The 21,823-nt window shown below is 35.1% G+C and overlaps 1 protein-coding gene across 1 annotated transcript in view; it reads right to left on the bottom strand.

Moving 5' to 3' along the window:
- Nucleotides 1-21,823, bottom strand: part of LOC122350454 (voltage-dependent R-type calcium channel subunit alpha-1E) — a 109,502-nt gene that overhangs the window by 70,140 nt on the left and 17,539 nt on the right. The window contains 1 exon segment of the mRNA XM_043246929.1: nucleotides 909-1,175. Coding sequence (XP_043102864.1) covers nucleotides 909-1,175 — 267 coding nt within the window.

Below are 21,823 nucleotides of genomic sequence, written 5' to 3'. Positions count from 1 at the left end.
AGGAACCATCTTGACAGAGGATTAATTACAAACAGAGCTCATAACAAAACATAAACCCCATCATCAATAGAAGACACTTACTCACAGAATGCTAAAACATACTGTTCTGAAAATTGAATTTTAAAGCCCTGCTCCTGATGTTGGCTATTGCTTTTTTTCTGAGTTTGAAAATATAGTGGAACGTTCATGTCCACGGTCTCTGTCCATGGTCCTGAACAAAACCTGATTGAACTGTTTGGTGTAAAACAAGTTTCGAAAAAGAGATTACTAAAAAATACATCCTTAAAAAAAATATTTAAACATGCTTCAGATTCTTAAAAATCGTGTAATATTTAGATAGCTGAATGCATGCCAGTAAAGTTTTAATGACTGGCAGATAATAACAATTTTTAAATAATAAATTAAAAAAAGGGCTTAATTTGTTTTTTAGCTTAATTTTAAGCAATATTTACACACACACACACACACACACACACATATATATATATATATATATATATATATATATATTATTTTTTTTTTTTTTTTTTTTTTTTTACTTTAAGCCCTAATAGATATTAAATTGTATTTTTCATATGCATGTTTTACTAACTTGAATACACCTGTTGTATGATTTTTCTCAACTAATACTCATTTTTATTATAGTTATTTTCCCTCTCTATGTACTATGACCCTAAAGTTTCTTTAAATTAACCATATAAAAGCAAGTGAACTCAAATTAAAGTCGAGGTTTCGAGAGGAGATTGTAGCAAACTGAAACAATAAGTTGATTATGATTAAGCCATTTTGCGCTTCAGGTCAGCAGAAATGAACACAGGAGTTGCATGCGCTTTTGAAAATGCGTGCTGTCGACATCTAGCTTGTTTAGAGGGGGCAGGGCGTGTTTTACCGTTTAGACAAAAGGATATGGCCATTCTATGATCTTCTTAGCATACTTCCTAACGATGTTGTCCTCTCCAAAGATAAAGAGCGATCTGTTGACGGTGAAGCAGTTCTGTCGGACCGGGATGGGGTTGTACAGGGCCATGGTTCGGGCTCGTTGCGCTTTGGTCTGTTTGAAGGCTGGCGAAACTCCACCTGTGGATACCGCCGGTGCATCCCGGTTCCGACTGCGCTCCGAACCCCCATCCCCGGCTCCCAGCAGACCGGGAACATCGTCTCCGAAGCGAGCCATTCTGTGTGGAGTAAAAACAGAGAAAGCTAAGCCAGGAGCAAAAAAAAAGTACGTTTACTTCCACACAGTCAACTCCAAATAAGCATCCGAAAAGCAAGGGTTTCCCTATTATGACAAACGACGAGTTATCAAACGACCGTTAAATCCTCCAAAGCACGCGCAACACGTAGCTTACTCCAACAGACATCCTCACAAACGCCCAAACACCTAAAGTAACATTACCTGAAAGCAAAATGGGGAATAAAACCGTTTATAATCCGAATATCCAGTCGTACATCCCATGAAGATGTTCTTTTTAACAGGAGGAGAGCAAACTCTTTTCTGAAGAACAGCAGAAATCAGCTCCCATTTTCAGTACAGCGTGGTAAAACTAAAAAGCCATCGTTTTTAAATCTCTCCGGATCTGTTTTCACCTCCTCCGCCACTCTTCCATCTCACTTACTTAACTGAAACGGGTTTTTTTGTATTTTTTTTATCTTTCCACGCGTCAACGACAGCGTTCAACAAGCTCCATCTCCACTGAGTGCGCTGTGAGGCGCGGATGTGGTTTGTTTAAGGTTGGCTCTCGCGCCTGGCCACCCCTCACCATGCACAGCGCGAATGTGTCTGAGCGCGTGCTGCCTCTCCAAACGACACTCAGTGCGCGAATTCATCTGAAAGCGAGACAAATAACCCCCGCAGACACGCAAATACGATTCCAACAGGCTGCTTTGTTGTTCTTAAACAGTAGGCTACGATATAGCGCCGACATTAAAGTTTTGTCAATCGACGAGCGACTACGAAAGGGAGGCGAAACATTTCATTTCGCAAAGTTCTAACTGTTCGCTGCGTAAACAAGCCGCGGGATTAAACTTAAACTTTTCGTTGCTTTCGAATAATTGTTTTTCAGGAAGTGCATAACAAAAACACGTTTTTATTTCTGTATTAACCACACTTGCTATTAATAAAGGCCTTGTTCGCGCTTTTTCTAAATACAAAGAAAGAAACATAAAAAAAGCAATAGCTCTCTTGGTCTCGGAAACACGTTTCTTTTCGACCGACGTCACAACTCTCTCCCTCGGTAAAATATAAATAAACGCCCCGTCCTCAATGTTTCAGTTTACACGTCAAATAAAGAAAAACTGTTTGAATGAAATAAAGAACAAAAACATGTTTGAAGGAAATCAATTTCAACCAGCGCGACATCTTTTCCGCTCACAACAGACACCTGTACCACGTGTCAGCGTCTCTATTATGGGAGCAGCTTGTTCAGTTGACTTTGAGCTCAGAGATAATTGGTGTTTAAAACTCAGTCTTCCTGCGTGTGTGCAAGCTCTACTGACAGGCTTGCGCGAGAGAATGTATTTGTTGGCCTGGTAACGACACAAATTGTCACAAAGAAACAAGACAAGATGGGATCAGTGGAACAAAGCTGTCAGTGTTCAAAGATGTTCTTGCAGGTGTAATGCAGGGTGCACTTGTCTCTAAATCACCCTGAACTAAACCTTGTACTCTCCTGAAACATCATTATTTGAAAAACGTCCTTTTTGTTTGTTTGTTTGCCACATAGGTTAGCGAATTAGCGGACGCATATCAGAGATTTTAACATTTTTCCCTTTTGTCTCATATTGGCCATCAAAATGACACCACGCAACAGATAAAACTGAATTTTACATTCATTGAAGAGGCGATAAAAACAGCAATAACGGGTTATTACCGCTTCCTTTCCCGGTTGGGCCATTTGAAAAGAAGATAAAGAAGAGGAAGTCATTCAGATTTTAAGAAGTACAGCGCCCCTAAAAACAAAAAACTGCGAACTGCACAGAGAATAAAGGAAACCGAATCAAAAACTGTCCATAGCGAATAACAGCACCCATCAAAATATAAGGCATTCAGTGATGTCCCTTAATCTGCTTAAAATTAATGAGCGGAACAGTTTAAGGGCCCGAAAGGACCTGCTAATAATAGTCAGCTGCAAAGTGAGAGATCTCACGCAGAGGAAAGGTGAGAAAAATGGATGCGGCTAATAAAAATGATGATGGAAACTGGAAAATGGAAAATGCAATAGTCCATTGACCCAGTAGATCGTTCCAGATTGAGGTCATTATCGCAAAACAGTGCAGAAAGACAAATGAAAAGACGTTTCTCCCCTCTCTTCCCCAAAAGTGAGTAGAAATGAAAAATGAAAAATCTTTTTTGATGACTTTATGGACCTTAAATAGCCTCCAGGGTGTTATTTTTGCCCCAATTACAAATTTATCTGGGTAGTGTATACTTATTTCAGCTGAGATGAGTAGGTGAAGTACATTTAAGCAGGTGCCCTATATTGAGGTATACTATAAATATAACAGCAAACACACACACACACACACACACACACACACACTGAGCTGCCAGTGTCCGTCCTCAATGGCCAATTACTCACAGAATGTGAAAGTACAGTTGTGCTCCATGGGGGCGATGGAAAAAAGAGCATATGTGTGTTCAAGGGTGACAGAATGAGAGAAAATGTGTCAGAAAAAGAGAGAGAGAGAGAGAAAGAGAGAGAGAAGAGACAATGGCAGAATGAAAAAAGCAGGGAGGAAGCACTGTAACATATGCATTCATCAGATGTCAACACGTTTTCATTATATTCTGTTGAATAAGGCTTATGGAAAGCATGGGAGTGGTCAGAACAGCAGTCGTCCAGACTGCTGACAGAGGAACTGTTGCACCGTTACAAAGCTAGTCACAGTCATCAAGGTAGACTGCTTAATTACGTTGCTTCTTAAGATACCCTATTTTGTCAGAATTTGCGCAGAATCAAATGTATTGTTCATAGTTTTCGCGCATAATCAAATGTATTGTTATTAATTCAAAATAATAACAAAAAGATATAATAAAATCTCAACATCGCTAAAATATTTTAAAAACCAAATAACACATATATATGTATTCACATTTATTTGTATTGCTTTTTATTTATAATAAAAATTATTTTATTACATTTTTTCCTTTTTGATATAAGCTCCATAAGAGGAAAGTAAAGAAAATCCGAATTTTGCCTCTCCTTTCAAAATAAGAGGATATTTGCATCATACTGCGTTTGAAACCGCTTGTTTGTTTACTCATTCAGCATTACCTACATAGTGAAGCCTTACTACAGAAATGAGTTCAGGCATAGATGTAGACATTATAAACAAATAAACAGATATGAGTCAAATATGCCACAAATAAATAAGTGAATGAATGAAAAATGCTGGCTGTTTGTTGCTTTTTTCCAATGACAGAGCAATAAAAGAAATTCCCACTGCCTTTCATAAGCCACTTCATTTTATAAATAATTTAAATAAATAACTCTTAATTGTGTCTCTATGTGTTCGTCTTTCTCTTTCCCTCCTCCTACTTCTGTCCAAGGGGTCTGTGCTTGGTCTGTGCTCTCTGTTTAAGTTTTGTATTTTATTCCCAACTAATTAAAAGCTGACCAAGAGGTATGAACCTGCGAGACATCTCTGCTCCCACATAATGTAGTGTCCTTGTCATCCTAATAGTGGTCTCCATGGTGACTGTACACCGCTGAATTTCTAATTTGTCCCTCCTGTTGTTGGATGCACAAGGTTGGCTTAACAAAAAGACACCTTTCCCAGCCGTGATCCTGTACCTACGTTCCACTGTCATGCTCGGAGACGCGCTGTAGATGTGCTATAGGCAATCCAGACGTCCAACCTGCAGGATTTGCAAGCTTTCAACTGAAATCTACCTACACTGACAATATATCTAAAATGTGAATCATCTTTCCAGAGCAAACACAAGTTCTTACAGGGGAAAGTTTACTAGAAGTTTAGTTACCATCCAGTCTGCATGTTTGTAATTATTACGCCAATGATTTATCTTCCTCCAGTTATAATGTCCGTTCACATCAAAATCCACTAACATATTTGTTTAGAACAGTTCTGGACTGTTTGTTTCCACTTCTAAACAGTTCTTGATCTGTGCATATTTCTCTTTTGATTCAGACAAGATGACTTTTTTAGTCACTGGAGAAAGCAATGGTATGGATAGAGGAACTTAAGGAATGATTTGAAGTTAATAAACATCTTTAAAACGTTCTACTGATTCATTTGTTTCTTACAAACACACAGAATTTCACAAGACGTTAGTTGATGGTCTGGAGTCGTGCGGATTACTTGTGTATTATTATCATGTTTTTATCAGCTGTGCGGACTCTCATTCTGAAGGCACCCATTCATAGCAGAGGATCTATAAGTGACGCGTAATTTCTCGAACAAAAAAACTTCTAATTTGATCAGTTGGGTTGGTGTAGAGCACTTTGAAGCAGCACTGAAACACCGATTTGGACGTTCAACCCACTGGCTCCAACTGAATTACACACAAGGTGCTTAAAAGATTCTTCACGGTTATTTTTTCTTTTACTGAAGAGAGAAAGATGTTAACTTTTTAGATGACACAGGGTTGAGAAATTATAAGGAAATCCTGACTTGAGGAACTTTCCCAATCCCAGTCCCCGTCTCTTTTTCCACTTTGCTTCCCATCAGGTCTGATACACCCTATCATAATAAAGAAAATGCTAATAAGTAGTGCAGAGTCATCGTTTCTTTTAATGGTACAAACAGACCATAGTTAATCCATTAAATCTGTCGTCAAGCACAGTTGTTAAACTCAATTTTATTGCTCTTTTAAATGTTCAACTAAAATGGGATTTGAAATGAGAAGCTGCAAAAATATGCAACACACCTCGACTGCCAATGAAGCAGAACCTTCCTATCATTTTGCCACAGTGCATGTGTTTTATTGATTAAATTATCTTTCGTCTTTTTTATCAACAATAAATGTCACCAATTAGCTCTTTGCAAGTCCCCTTGTTTCTTTCACATGTCGAACTAAAATTTCAGAATTTCTTCCAAAATGTCATTTAAATTGGAGAAAAACAGTTTGAGCAGGAAAAAACACCATCCCTGTCCCTGGCTGTTTAAAGGAATAGTCCAACCAAAAACGGAAATTAATTTGCCCATATGGCTAGTTTGGCATATTTCTGTGATATTGTTAATTTATTTACTGGTGCTTTTTACAGCGTCCATCCTGATTCTTATCATTTTTATCGCAACGGTGAACGTATTTTGTTGATTTAATTACCTTTCGTCTTTTTTATCAACAATAAATGTCACCGATTAGCTTTTTAAAGCCCCCTTGTTTCTTTCAGATGTCAAACAAAAATTTATAAGGTATCTGTAACATTAAACATCTTCCAAAATGTCATTTAAATCGAAGAAATACAGGAAAAAAAACGCACTTCGGCCAGGGTAGAGTTTAAAATAATCACCTTAGAAATGTCACTACAAAAGCACCAGCAACACAAAGCCCAGACGAGAGCACTTGATCACAATTCACACAGACTAAATAAAGCACATCTATGGGATCAGTGCAGTATCTCAACCGAGCCCTAAATCAAGCGATTTGGCTTGTGTTTTCTGTGCTCTGTTACCTAGCAACAGCCTCGTCTTCTCGTTTCATCCGACTGGGCTGAAACCATAACTCAAGCTTATATAAATCGCATATTCAGAAAATAATCTCAGTTTTATTTTAGTGTATGACAACTGATCGGGCAGCAGAAAAATCAGCAAAAATATATATTGCGTCTTTTTTGCGGGATGCCTGAGGTTGATGCTGTATGAATCTGTTTCCGCCTTCCTATGCAGTGATTCAGAAAATCATAATTACACGGGGCAACAGGGAGGCTACGAAGAACATGAAACAGGATATTAATTAGTGTACGTGATCACTCTACATCATTCATAAACATATAATTATTTCAAAGGCTGACTGCGCTACGAATTTACAAACATAACAGACATTGAGTAAGTTGACCATGGCAAAGTCAAGTAAATGTTTACTTAATACAACCAGAATATCACATCAAACTAAGTATGTTGAATTATTCAAGAGAAAAATATGAATATTTAATATCTTGTCTTTTTTTTTAGATGATGTAGTATAAGCACACTTTAACTAGCGTCCCTGCTTATTTTGCAACCATCTATAAATAGTTTCCTTTTTAACTGTCACGAAAAAATATCAAAGAGCTGAAACGCATTTTCTCTGTTGTGGAGGTGAAAGCTTATTTGGTTTAGTCTCAAAAAGCTGTGAGACACCTGTTACTCTTTGTAGAGTGTGTGAAGTGTTAATGATGTCCATTAGTGTTGTAGTATACAGACACTTGGCTCCATCTAGTGTTAGCAACAAGTAAAAGTATATCTGAGTGACCATAGAAGTCAGAATAACTGTGTTTTTGTAGTATTATTGTTTAGATAATCACATAGCATTTATTAATATTCATGAATTAGCTTTCTTTTCATTTTAGGTCATGTTTAATAATAATGTCATTTTTTTGCTTTGCTCATTTTCATATATATATATATATATATATATATATATATATATATATATATATATATATATATATATATATAATTATTATATATTAAATATTTTATTACTTTATTCATTACTTCATTGCAGTTTTAGTTTTAGTAATGGCAGGACTTTACTTTACAGGAATTTATCTAATTTATCACATTTTTTAATTTGCATATTTATGTGTAAATTTGCCATATCATTTATTATTTCAGCTTCATTTTCCAATTTTTAAATAATTTCTGTTGGTTAAAAATAACAACAGTAAAGAGTAACAGCTGTTTAAAGGAATAGTCCTCCAAAAATGGAAATTCGTGCCCATACGGCTAGTTTGGCATATTTCTGTAATATTGTTTATTTTTTTAATTGGAGCTTTTACGCCTTTGACGCCTTTACCATCCTAACTGAGTAATAAAAAGAAAAAGAGACATTTGGAAATTCGACAAATACGTTTTATCTTCATGTTCCATTAAAATAAATAAACAATAATAATCAAAATGACAGAATACTGAATACTCATGTACTGTACATACAGTATTAAAAAAAAAAAAAAAAAAAAAAAAATATATATATATATATATATATATATATATATATATATATATATATATATATATATATATATATATATATATATATATATATATATATATATATATATATCTTAGTATATATCAAAGTATCTTTCTATTACCATCAGCATCCTCACTGTACCATGATGTATCCACAGTTTAAAAAATGTTTTAGTAAAAATAATAATTTACTTAGTTTTTAATAAGATTTAAAATCCACAAAACAGAGACTCTTAAATCCTGAATTCCATCTCTTCTAGGCTGTCTAAAAAGTAGCGTTTGTAAACTAAGCAAACAAATACTTATGAATGAATGAGGATTATTTCAAACAACAGCCAGCTGCATAAAACAGCACAGTATGAAACCATATGGCAAAAAATTAAACAGCTAATAAAAATCTGCAATTCTCACAAGCTCTAACAAGTGCTCCAGACCTCCTAATCAAAGCCATAGAACAGTTCTCCTAATTTTAAGATGAAATAATCCATCTTTGTAAAATACATTTTGCTGCTCTGAATATTAAAATGAATGTTATTATTCATACTGGCATTTGGAGAGGAGATCAGAGCAGCTCTGTAAATTACACTTCCTGTACAGTGGCCATTCAAAAGCTTCCCTCGGGAGTGGGTCCTGGCAGCATTTGCCGGAGGTTTATAACCCACATGGCAGGGAGGATGGATGGCACGCCTGGCTCTCACCCCGCTGGCTCAGACAAGGGCGTCAGGGGTATAGATTCAGGGTAGGGACAGATGGGGCTGAGGAAGAGGTGGAGGAAGATAGTGCTGTGTATGTGAGATGTTAGTATGTGATCTGTTGGTTTGAGCAAGGTTCAGTTACGGTAAGTATCTGCAAGTGAAGCATCAGTCTGTGTGATCAAAGAGAGATTTTTGATTATGACAATGTAATACATTGCATGCAAAAAGTGCATGCAAAGTAATCAAGGATAAATGTCACAGGTTTCAGGCTTTTTTTTATTTCCAAAACTGTATGAATGTATTTGTGTATGCTGTGCATAAAAGAAAACATTTTAAAAAATGCAGGCAACCAAACAGTTGACAGTATCCACTGATGTACAGAAATAAACCTTTCGTGTGAACTATTCCTTTAACCAATGGATTTATTCCCTCTATATACCCTAGTTAGGTTTAACAGCAGAATAGAATTTAACAGCTGAAAATAAGGCTGTAAGAACCTTAAAGTCTTTACAAATCGGTATGGTGTTCATCAACAGTGTAATCGACTGTACTTCTGTCCCTGAAATCCTCGCTTTCATTCCCATCAAAAATTAAATATGGTGCTACCCTGACTAAGGTCTATTGAACAGAACACAGCAGAGGCACCCACTTTTTTTGTAGCGGCCTTGGTTGTGGATTTTTTTTATCCCATTTAGTTTCTTCAAAGGGATTTTTAAAAAAAATCTTTTAAAAAGAGTTTAAACTGTGAACCAAACCAACCATGCAATGCATAAATCACACACACACACACACACACACACACACACACACACACACACATTACATATATATATATATATATATATATATATATATATATATATATATATATATATATATATATAGACACTCTAACACTTGCATTCTCTATTCTATTTCAATTCTAACAGCTTGTTTCAAAAAACATTACCCTCTAACTAATTTTTATCTATTCGTGTTTTATTTTCATTTTTATATATATATATATATATATATATATATATATATATATATATATATATATATATATATATATATATATATATATATAAAGCTTTTGCCTTTGAGATTGAGAATGATATTGCTGAAATGGATAGTTCTCCCTTACTGAGTATTTAAAAAAATGTGATTGTTAATGCAGTACAAAGATGCACCACAAGGGGGAGATGATGATATTGTATAATGCTGGAAGCAGGTGTGAAATACATCCATGAAATGCTCCTATTAGCTGTCTTCATCTATCAGCACGTTCTCCAAACAAACATTACTCATCACACATGAGCTATGACTGTGGGCTCCTAATAGAGGTGTGGAGAGGCAAGATGATGGAGCATCTAAAGAGAACAAGCAACCACACACACATATAATCTTTCATCGGCCAAACTCAATTCTCAGGCAATCCCAGGTGCACAACAGGTAGGTCAGACACATTAATTAAGACCTACTTCGTAATATAAGGAACAGCACCGCAGCTGTTTGTCATAATCACAAATAAGACCAAAATGGGGTTAATGCCATTCTTTCGTCAGATCTCTCCCAAAACAGACTGGTATGCTGAGGGTTTCCCAACATGTTGCCACCTTTGATATTTAAATGTGGCGTGAACGTGTATGTGAGTGATTCCACAGCAAAGGAAAGATCTGACATTCACCTGGCCTGCTGTATTCTCAGCACTTTTATGTTTTGAGCATGGAGCGATGCTCCTAAAAGCTCCCACCCTCATTATACCCACATCCCTCCACAATTGCTCCTCGCTTGTCTTTGTACTGCGTCACAAGCTGCAAAGCACCAAAGGGCCCTTGAAGACCAGATTCTCAACAGATTCGTCTTCAGGACGCAGGTTTTACATTAGGCATAATGTAATAAAATGATTAATGAACAAAAGTAAACAACAAATTACTCAAAATGTACCCTCAGACGTTCCAAGATGTAGCTGAGCTTCTTCATCTGAAAATGTTTGGATAAATTTGGGTTCGCAAGTCCTGATTACCAATGGATCCTTTGCAGTGAATGGGTGCCATCAGAATGAGAGTCAAAACAGCTGATGAAAATATCACAATGACCCACAAGTAATGCTCACGACTCCAGACTATCATTCAAAGTGAATAGCTGCTTTTTAACTTTAAACCATTGCTCCAGGCTACAATAGAAAAAAAGTCATCTATCCACTCTCAATTAAAAAAGTAGTTTCAGGAGAGAGATATAAACAGATCAAGCACTGTTTACGAAATAAAAAAATTCTGTTGATGGCTTTGCTTCTTTAAAATCTATCTGATTTACTGTTGAAACTACACTGTTAGTATTTTGCAATTTTTGTATTTAGCATTGTTTTATCAACCCCTGCTCTAAACCAATAACGCTTTGCTCATTAGGGGGATATACAGTCTACAAGACTACGGTTAACCATCCAGTTCAGTCACGACCATGATGTAGTTTTTATCAGCAGCAATCTTTTTGTACAGGCCGCTGTAATAACTCCTTTTGAATTCATTTGTGGGCTACATCAATGGAGAAAATGGGAAAATGGGAGTGAGTGGAACTTTTAGTCTCAATTATGAAATTTGCTAATGGGGAAAGAAAATTAATTAATTAGACTACAGGAAGTATGTGGGAGTCTCCTTTTTAGGATTCTGCTTTTGTTAATGCAAATGATGTCCTAATGGATAAAGAAGCATATAATACAACGAATTCATAAGCTGTTTCATGTGGTCTGATATGAATGATTCAGCCTCAGACAATGACCTCCCTTTATTGCGAGGACCCTTTGATTCATATCAAATATCTTTAGATTCTAGATAACTAATTAATCAAGAGAATGAGAACGCTGAATAATTAGCACCCACTGACGGAAAATGACAGGCAAATGAACATCTGTGATAATAACAATTTTTATCATTATTTTCTGTAATTATTTTCAAAGGGGAAAAAAAAATCAGCTCATCCTGTCTTTTTCTTTTTTTAAACAAAGCGACAAACAAAAAAATGTACAATGAAGCGCTTCCATCAACCAAAGAGGCTGACATGTAATTTCATGACTTTGCCAGCAGCGGCTTCCATAAAATCGATAAATCTGGGGCATAAATAATTAAAAACACACAAGATTGTGTGTTGGTGTGTAACAGAGTGAGCGCATATTTCATAGTTTTGTTTCTCTAAGACTGGGTCTATTAAAGCTACAACAACATTACTACAGAAAGCTGATAGAGGCAATGATCTCAAACAAAAGGGGAAAGAGAGATTGAAATTAAAAAGAAAATGATTTGTGGAGTCTATTCTTAACACCGAAGCCAATCCCGCGAGCTGTTACTTTCACCACAACCTATATGCGGCTGAAAAAAATAGCTTGATCTCATTCTATGTACTTAAATCAGCAGAAACGTAATGTTAAATATGCTAAAAATGGAACAGTGTGGATAGATCGTTTATCACCCCATAAATAGTAAAATAACATTTCTGGGGGTTTAACGTTTAGTAACAAGGATGAAATGGGTAATATAAAACTCCTCATGTTTTTTGCATTTTTTAAAAGCTGATTATTATTATTTTTATTATTGAATTATTATTTTTACAGGTGATAAACAATCTCTAAGCAACATAATTTAATGAGTTTGCTCATTCCTGGTGTTGAAATGACTCATCAAATCACAGCTGGCGAGGTTATTTTACATATCATTGTATATTAGAGGAAAAAAAACAATTAGAGAAAAACATGCAACCTGAATTCAACAGGCTTTGGTTTTGTTTCAGGCTCAGGGATCATTTCAGGAAAGAAGAGCATACTACAAACCTAGTTTTACGTGCAGTAAATTATGGTAAAAATACAAAATAAGTCTAGGTACTTATTTTCGACTTAAAAGCAAAAAAGGGGGAGAAATGCAGACCTTAAAAAGACCTCAAAATGCTCTTGCTACAAAGATTGAATGTTGAAATCATCAACAACAAAAAGATTTGAAAAAAAAATAGAAATATCAATTTTCTCTGAAGCTAAGAGACGCAGCCTTCATCTTGCGGTCAGCGGGAGGTGTTTGTTGAAGGTGTCTGACGGAAAAAAGGGCAAATTGTCAGTGTAATGGTTATCTATCCAGAAGGTCAGTCTGTGAGCTTGTCCTGGTTTTTCTTCAGCTTACATGAGCCCTACACTGAAACCATTTCCCAAACCAGTCCCGGAAACCTTATGACTCCACGTGTATATATATAGTCTTTTCAGAAGCGGCTGTGAGTAATACCGATGTCTATCGGCGGTGAATATAACTGATTTTTAGCAGACAAACGGTACGTTGCAAGAAACTGTTTATTTATCGCTTTATATTAAATTATTTAGTAACACTTTTTTTACAGTTACCTAGAATTGCCGCATCATAACAATAGTCATAACAGTAACGAGTTTAAATGTTTGTGAAATAAAACATAAATATATCCCTGACCACATCCTGTATGCATCAGAAGGATCCTTTAAAAATCGTTTGTCTCATTTTTAATCTCTCCAAACTGAAGACAGATGGAGATGATCAATACATTCAAAAGTAATGCATCAACCTGACATGCTCTGGTCCCTTGCCGTCAAACACAAGCTATTCTTTTCAAGCTACTGCATTGTTAAAATCAATAAATAAGGTCTCATTTAACACATTTACTATTACTAACCTGCTTAGTTATCTTTAATCAGAAAGTCACATCAACACTTCTATGACCCTTTATTTACATGATTTTATATCGCTAATAGGTGCTTCTATTTTTATATTTGTTTGTATCCAGCACAACATGCTATTCTCATTTAATGATCTAGTTATGGGTTTGGTGAATGTTATATTATTACAGCAGAGATGGACCAAACAATTACTTAAAGGAAAAGTTTGCCCAAAAATTACGGCATATTTTACTCACCCCCAAGCCATCCCAGATGTTTATGACTTTCTTCGTTCGGCTGAACGGATGTGTATATCCGCAAGTACTGCAGCATAAAACTAACCTATACGCCTTTGGGGGTAGTTTACTGAAGCAGACCGTTTTTTGTAACAAAAATATTTCTAATTTTGAAATTATAACGTAAATAACTGACATCCATTTTTCCGCTGCGAGAGCGCCGAGTTCTGGTTTCTTGGCTGACTTCTGACTCAACGTGCAACAGCATATGAAGCAGAAGCTTGGCTATCCATCACATTTGGAAGAGACAGAAGAATTATTTAAAAACTTTTAATATCAATTTTAAAAGACTGTGTTCGTCTGAAACAAGAAAGCCACAGGATGGCTTGGGGGTAGGTAAAACATGCCGTAATTTTAATTTTTGGACTATTCCTTTAAAGTGCTTTTCTAGCAGAGCATGATTTGTTCAGACTAATTTATTTTAATTTATTTCCAGTGAAGTACTTGACATTAATAGACACTGTGCTTTTTACATGGTTTGCCCTTGGTAAGGTCAACAATGCTGCTGAAAATCAAATTTTGCTCAGTGATTAGGTTATTTACCTCACTAGACATTTAAATAGTTTTGAGTACATACATTTGAATAGAATAGTTTGAATACATATGTCAACATACATCTATATACATATAAAATAATAATAATAATAATGTACATAAGAATTATATGTGTGTAATATATATATATATATATGTGTGTGTGTGTGTGTATTCATTAGTGCTGTCATCTAAAATAAGTTTCTTTAAATAATATATGTGTGTGTACTGTGCATATTTATTATGCATATATAAATACACACATAAAGCATATATATTGAAAATTATTTCATATATGCATTTATATATTTATTTTTTCTTATATTTTATATTATGCTTAATATATTTAATATATAAACATAACATTTCACTTTTATATTATATATGTGCATGCAATTATATACATGCATGTCTTTGTATTTATATATGTATAATATACACAGTACACACACTATTATGTAAAGAAAAACGTTTATTTTGCATGCAATTAATTGTTTGACAGTACTATATGAGAGAGAGAGAGAGAGAGAGAGAGAGAGAGAGAGAGAGAGAGAGTTGTTAGAATTTACCTAAAAACCTCTGCAACAGCATGTAAAATAAAATGGGTCAGCTTTTTTAGCATTATTGATTATTGACAAGATACTGTGCATTAAGTTAAATTTATGAGCGCACTGACAAATTAGAGACCGCGCTCATGCATCCAAACACATCACTCATTTCTGTCCCTCCTCCTTTTGTGACTGACAAACACATCAGATCAGGCTGATGAATAGGCCTTTTCAACATGTCAACATAAATTATTCAGCTTTGACAAACAAGTCTGACATTTAAACTCTGCTGGTTGTTGAGGGTGGAACATTTATAGGCTGAAGAGAACAATTTAAGGTGAAAATGCTTTCAAATGCTTCTAAAATGTTCCCTGAAGACAAAAACACCCACAGACTCTCAATACAAACACCCATGGCTCTTTAAATAGCTGGGCATCCTGAATATGTGATCATGTCTGATCACAGATAACTCAACTTTGCCATTTAAGATAATGTCATGCAGTACAGTATAGCATTGTCTGATAGATTCATTATATAGATTATGGGAATATGTGATTTTCTCTTAGGAAACAGGGAAAAACTATTCATAATAAATGAGAAATTAATTATGAATTAATTATATTCAGTGATGGCAAAATTTATTAGAACTCTTTTAACATTACTGTTGCTTTCCAGGCAGGTTTTTTTGATTGAAACTATTTGAATTTTTTTTTTTTTTTACATTCTAAATGCATTTATTGTCACTTATTTTAACAATTTAAGCATTCTTGCCGAATAAAAATATTAATTTTCTTTCTTTTTCCTTTTTCTCAAACCTTTAAACAATAGGGTATATCAAAACACGCTAAAATATGTTAAAAAAAAAACGTATAAACATGAGTAAGTGCGACTTTGACCTGCTGCACCTGGTATCAGGACAATAAACATCAATCATTCCCAGTATTCCTGATACATTGACTGACCCGATCGCATTCAAAGTCTTATCATGCACCACTTTCAATGATTGTTTTGGACATCTGAGACACAAAATCTAAATATCTTCACAAGCTATCTGCCGCATTTCTGCTCTTGGCCAGAGCACAGAATGATGGTGAATGATGGAGACAGCATAGCGCCAGAGGCCACTGCATTCAACACGTCACAACCACAGGTCCACGCTAGAGAACACCACCTCTGTTTTCCACCTGGATGAACGACGCAGACTCCTGTTGGAGGATCACAAAGGCTATGGGCGATGCAGAGTCAAAGTGTGTGTGTGATTTTTGTGAGTGTGTGTTCATTATGAATGTCACTAAGCATATATACGTGTTTTCATGAATGATTGCGACTGCATCTGGGTCGCCAAATATCCAACAACAGTAAAAGTTAAATCTACAGACATTGGGAAAATGACTTACTAAAAATGTCTTTATGAAAAGTTAAAAATGCATTGAGATTTGTGTAAGGATTACATTTAGCTTGTAGACGCAGCTACTGTACTGTATGGTCCGTGAATGCATGTGCAAGTAACTTATGAATATACTCTAAATATAGGCCTGTCTGTCATCTGGCCTCTGTTCTACACTGTTCTCCTCTTAGAGCAGCTCCTGCCCACCCTATTTCTCTCATTATCTTACAATGTGTCTCCCTTCCAGTGACGTCCTGAGCACAGGGTCTAAAATTAACACCCATTGAGCGCCAAATTAGGGTAAAAATAGACTTTGAATATAACCTCATAAGGAACTGTAATAAATACATATAAATATACGTGTTTATAAAACAGAGTTGACCTAAAATAAATGATTTGGTAAAGAAATTGTGTTGCCCTAGTGAAAAATAAATATACTTGAATATTTGAAATAAATGTATTTTATGGTATAACAGAACAAGTTTATGCAAATGGTTTGTGAAATTGAATAGAATAGAATAGAACAATAAAATGGTTAAATAACTGTGATAGGCTTGCCATTCATCCAGGGTTATTTGTGCAAAAGGTTTGTAGAATCGAACAGAACAGAACAGAATAGAATAGAACAGAATATTAAATTAAATGTAAAAAACTGTGATGGGCTTGCCATTCATCCATAGTGGTTTGGACAAGTGGTTTGTGGAATAGAATAGAATAGAATAGAATAGAATAGAATAGAATAGAATAGAATAGAATAGAATAGAATAGAATAGAATAGAAACACTGTGGTGGACTTGCCATTCATCCAGGGTGATTTGTGCAAGTAGTTTGTAGAACACAACAGAACAGGGTAGAAACAAAACAAAATAAAAGATGATGGGCTTGACATTCATCCAGGGTGATTTGGGCAAGTGGAACAGAATAAAATAGAACAGAACAAAGAAATAATAAATATGTAACTGACTTGCCATTCATCCAGGATGGTTTGGGCAAGTTGTTTGTGGAATAGAATAGAATAGAATAGAATAGAATAGAATAGAATAGAATAGAATAGAATAGAATAGAATAGAAACACTGTGGTGGACTTGCCATTCATCCAGGGTGATTTGTGCAAGTAGTTTGTAGAACACAACAGAACAGGGTAGAAACAAAACAAAATAAAAGATGATGGGCTTGACATTCATCCAGGGTGATTTGGGCAAGTGGTTTGTGGACTAGACTAGACTAGACTAGACAGAGAATGGAATGGAATGGAATGGAATAGACTAGTCTAGACAAGACAAGACAAGACAAGAATAGAATAGAATAATTTTTTTTTTTTTTAACTGTAATCGACTTGCCTTTCATATAAGGTGGTTTGTGCAAGTGGTTTGTAGAATTTAACAGAACAGAACAGAACAAAATAGAATAAAATAGAACAGAACAGAGCAGAACAATGAAATAAAAATCTGTAATGGACTTGCCATTCATCTAGGGTGGTTTGGGCAAGTGGGTTGGGGAATAGAATAGAATAGAATAGACGATATTTTAAAAACCATACAGAGGCATTAAATGACAATATTATTATGCTTCTTTAATTATTCTAGTTATCAAGCATATACATTGTGTTCTGATATGCCTGCGTAAAAAGGCCTGGGTAAAGTGTGTTCAAAACTGCCCATGTTTCACAGAATATGAGTCAAAGTTCAGTTTGAGTGAGAGGTTTAATTAGATCTTGAAAGGAGGCAATGGGGACGGGTGACTCGAGGATCTGCTCCAGCCACTTTTCGAGAGTTTTGATTTTGGCGCAATCAGCTGCTAAGTTGCCATGGTGATGTCTATGACCTGCGTCTCTTTAAATACAGTGAAGTCAGATGGGAGATGAAAACATTGTGTCACTCTTGACTGCACCGGTGCTATTGTCTACCGTCATGCACTGGATTATCCTGACAGTGCTTAATCACGCAACCCAGGCGAGCATCAACAAACCATTAGGCATCTGTAGAGACATTGGCGATAATAGCCCAGCGCAAGACATATTGCGAAACTCAATTGTCTCTGCATGTGTGTGAAATGACACATGATGTTGTGCGCTTGTGACAGCAGTTTTTTTTTCCCGGGCTTTGTCTTTTTCCTGTCTGCTACTTAACAACTGAACAGAGACTCCCACGCAGTCACGGAGCGTATTCACACATGCACACACACAACAGAGTCATGCAACATGGTTTTTTAGTACACTTACATGTCTGTCTGAACAATTTGGACCAAATATAAGAGAGAAAATGGGTTAAGATAACAGATTTGATGTTACGTGCTTCCCATTTCTTCTATCACCTGCTTTGCATTAGTGTGTAATGAAAATAAAAAAGACCACAAATCCGGCTAGTGCTCAATATTTTTACTTCACTTACAGACAGCTTTTGTAAACCACTGGAATACGTGCTTTCCAACAGCTTAATATTAAGAGCAGAGACTGCTGTTAAGAACTAAATTAGCATGTGTCCTTCCAGTGTGTGGAGAAAAAAGAAACAGAACCTTTTCCTGTATAAAGGAAAGATATGAAACAGTTGTTTGCTGACAAGAAAAGCACAGGCTCTTTTAAGCATGCACTGGAAGAAGACAAAAGCGTATGTTTTATGAGAGCTGTGATTCATTTGTAACCTTACTGTAGTCACGTTGAAATACTATCTTGACAGACAATGAGTGAACACACTGAACATAATATAAACATGTATCATGCATAAGGTTTACCATAAAAAACACATTGTTGCTGTAATTTAGATTCATTCTCGTTATTACTACTCTATTACATCTAATTAGAATAACAACAAAATGATCAAATGTATGAAATAACAACAACGAAAATGCAACTGTAGAATTTGTGCTTTGAACACGTTATATGGAAGCTTGCGTATACAACTATACAATTCAGTTTGCTAAACTCTTTATTTAAAATCCAGGCATTCTCGCAATAAACTACATGAGAAGCATCCTGGGATGCTTTTAAACAGTAGTGATGGATCTCCAATGTATGCAAGACATTTGTCCATATATAGAAATAAATATACAGAATACACAAATAGAATTACAATTTTTGTGTCAACTATTCCTTTAAAGTTATTTAAATTTTATATAATCATATACATTCATTCATACATTTACTGTATGTTATCTTTAATTTAGTCCCTTCTTTTGAAAGTGAAATACCTTCATAAACACTGCATTAATAAGTCACTCTAATATATACAAACTGCACGGCCAGAAAATGATTATCAGCAGCAGTCTATCCTACAACTGCATTTTTAGTCAAGTCCGGGTCATAATTTATAGCCCCCCACCTCGCAATGAATGGATCATTCATTTTCTTCTCTCCCTCAAAGCAAACGCACTGCTGAAAAGTCTTAATTATCCAGCGAGGCTAGATGGATGAGAAACGCTGTGCTTGTGAACAGCTTCAGGTAGCATTTGCATTTGTATAAAAAATACTTTAAGTAAAGCTCTAACCATATTGTATAAAAGAAAAAGAAAATTAACTAATTGTGATTTGTTTTGCACTTCTCGGCCACTGTACCATTCTCACAATTATATATATATATATATATATATATATATATATATATATATATATATATATATATATATATATATATATATATATATACAGTCTTGCAGACAAAATAACACTGGACAATTATATACTGTACATTAGTGACACCTTCCCCGAGCTCTAAAGACAGAACATGCAGTGCTTTTCCGTCAAGCCACTTCATACAATAAAGCTACCATTCATAGACCAAATTATATCATATACAAAGTACAGGGTCACCTAAATAAACCCGTGCACTCTGTCTCACAGGAACAGTACATTAGCCCTTCATTCATTTGCACAAATCAAACACAGGAGTACCTTTTCATCTTACCTCCATCACCTTATCTAATAAAATGCCTTTTAGACACATTCCCATCACTGCTTAAACATTTTGTAGATCAGAATCAGCGCTAGGGTGCATTTAGGTAAAAGAAACAGGGAACAAAGCAGTAGCTGATGCAGTATGTGCTCAGCTCGGCGGGATCTAGTATATCTGGAGGCTGTGAGAATGTGTGAGTGTGTCTCAGGGGTGTTAGGGTCATTATAGGCCCTCATACTGTGTTTAATGCCAAATGAGAGGTAATCATTTCAGTAGTGTAATGTCCTAGCACTGTGGGACACGGTTCACTCTTTTTTTCCTCCACGCTCTCTTTAGCCATTCACACCCATGCAAGTGCTACAGAGGTGATGTACTCTAGTCTACTTCTATTTATTTATTTTTTGCTCCGTATATAAGACATCTATAATATTACTTGTTGCTTCTATATAGCATAATAAAAAATAACTGACAAGACAGAAAGATAAATTCAAACGGGATATTACGTCAAAATGGTTATACCCTTTATATGCAATTATATATCAAATGCAAGCATTTTTCCATAATATAATTTCAGTAGAAGTAAAATTATGTGAATAATGACTGCTGTTAACTACTATTCTAACATGTTTTTGATAAACTAACATGTTTTTGATAAAAGCTCAGTTCGCTGAGAAGCTACCCAATATCACGTTCACTATTGCATTATATTTACATTCAATATTTTGGTATACTTAAGTAAATACAAGTATTTGTATTGTTTTTGCGACAGGTGGCGGTTTTGATGTCCCCCGTAAAAAAATGTATATATGCATTTAGAGAATGACACGACAAATAATGCAGTGAAAAAAAATATGAATTGAATTTACACATTTTTCAAGGTAAGTGGTTACAAACTATTTATTTTAGCTACATTTAAAGAAACTAATTTAGTTGATTAACTTCCAACATTTTTTATATTTAAATGTAGCTAAAATTAATTGTCTGCAATCACTTACCTCAAAAAAAAAAAAAAAATATATATATATATATATATATATATATATATATATATATTTTTTTTTCAGTGTGTATAGATTACTATGTACTTGTCATTGCAAGATTACTGTTACCTTTGCAATGACAAGTTCATAGTAATCCATAGCAATCCTTTTGTTCTTCTATACAGTACTGTATGTTTCAAATGACTGCACTGAAGATATTGCTTGATGCAACACACCTATAATTTCCCAGTGTTATGACATGTTCTATATAAGGCAGCGCTAACAAGTAAGCTCATAGTGTATAAAACGGTTCATTTCTGCCCACTTCTCTCCTGGTTTAACAACTGACAATCCCACCCCGGCATGCCCTAATAATAAAAAAGTGGATGTGGATGAAGACCAGCCCGCAAAAGCACACAACTGTGGTATATGCAAACATAATCAATGGAACACAATGTGAAATCCCATGTTTCCCTTTCATCTTTGTGAACTGAAGTATACAGAATCTAATCGCCATGGAAACACATGGTCATCCGTGAAACTGGTGATCAAGCAATACAGGTTTCAATAACTCAAACAGGCAATATGTTGCTAACACATACGCTACACACTTAAAAGTTTTTTAAAATATTGTAAAACTACTTAAATGTAAGTATTTGTGAAATAACCTTTGCATTTAAAATTTAATTTAACATTACATTTAATGTGTATGCAT

The sequence above is a fragment of the Puntigrus tetrazona genome, chromosome 8 (genome assembly GCF_018831695.1).
Source record: "Puntigrus tetrazona isolate hp1 chromosome 8, ASM1883169v1, whole genome shotgun sequence".
Taxonomy (NCBI): Eukaryota; Metazoa; Chordata; class Actinopteri; order Cypriniformes; family Cyprinidae; genus Puntigrus; species Puntigrus tetrazona.
This window is presented reverse-complemented; position numbering and strand designations above follow the sequence as displayed.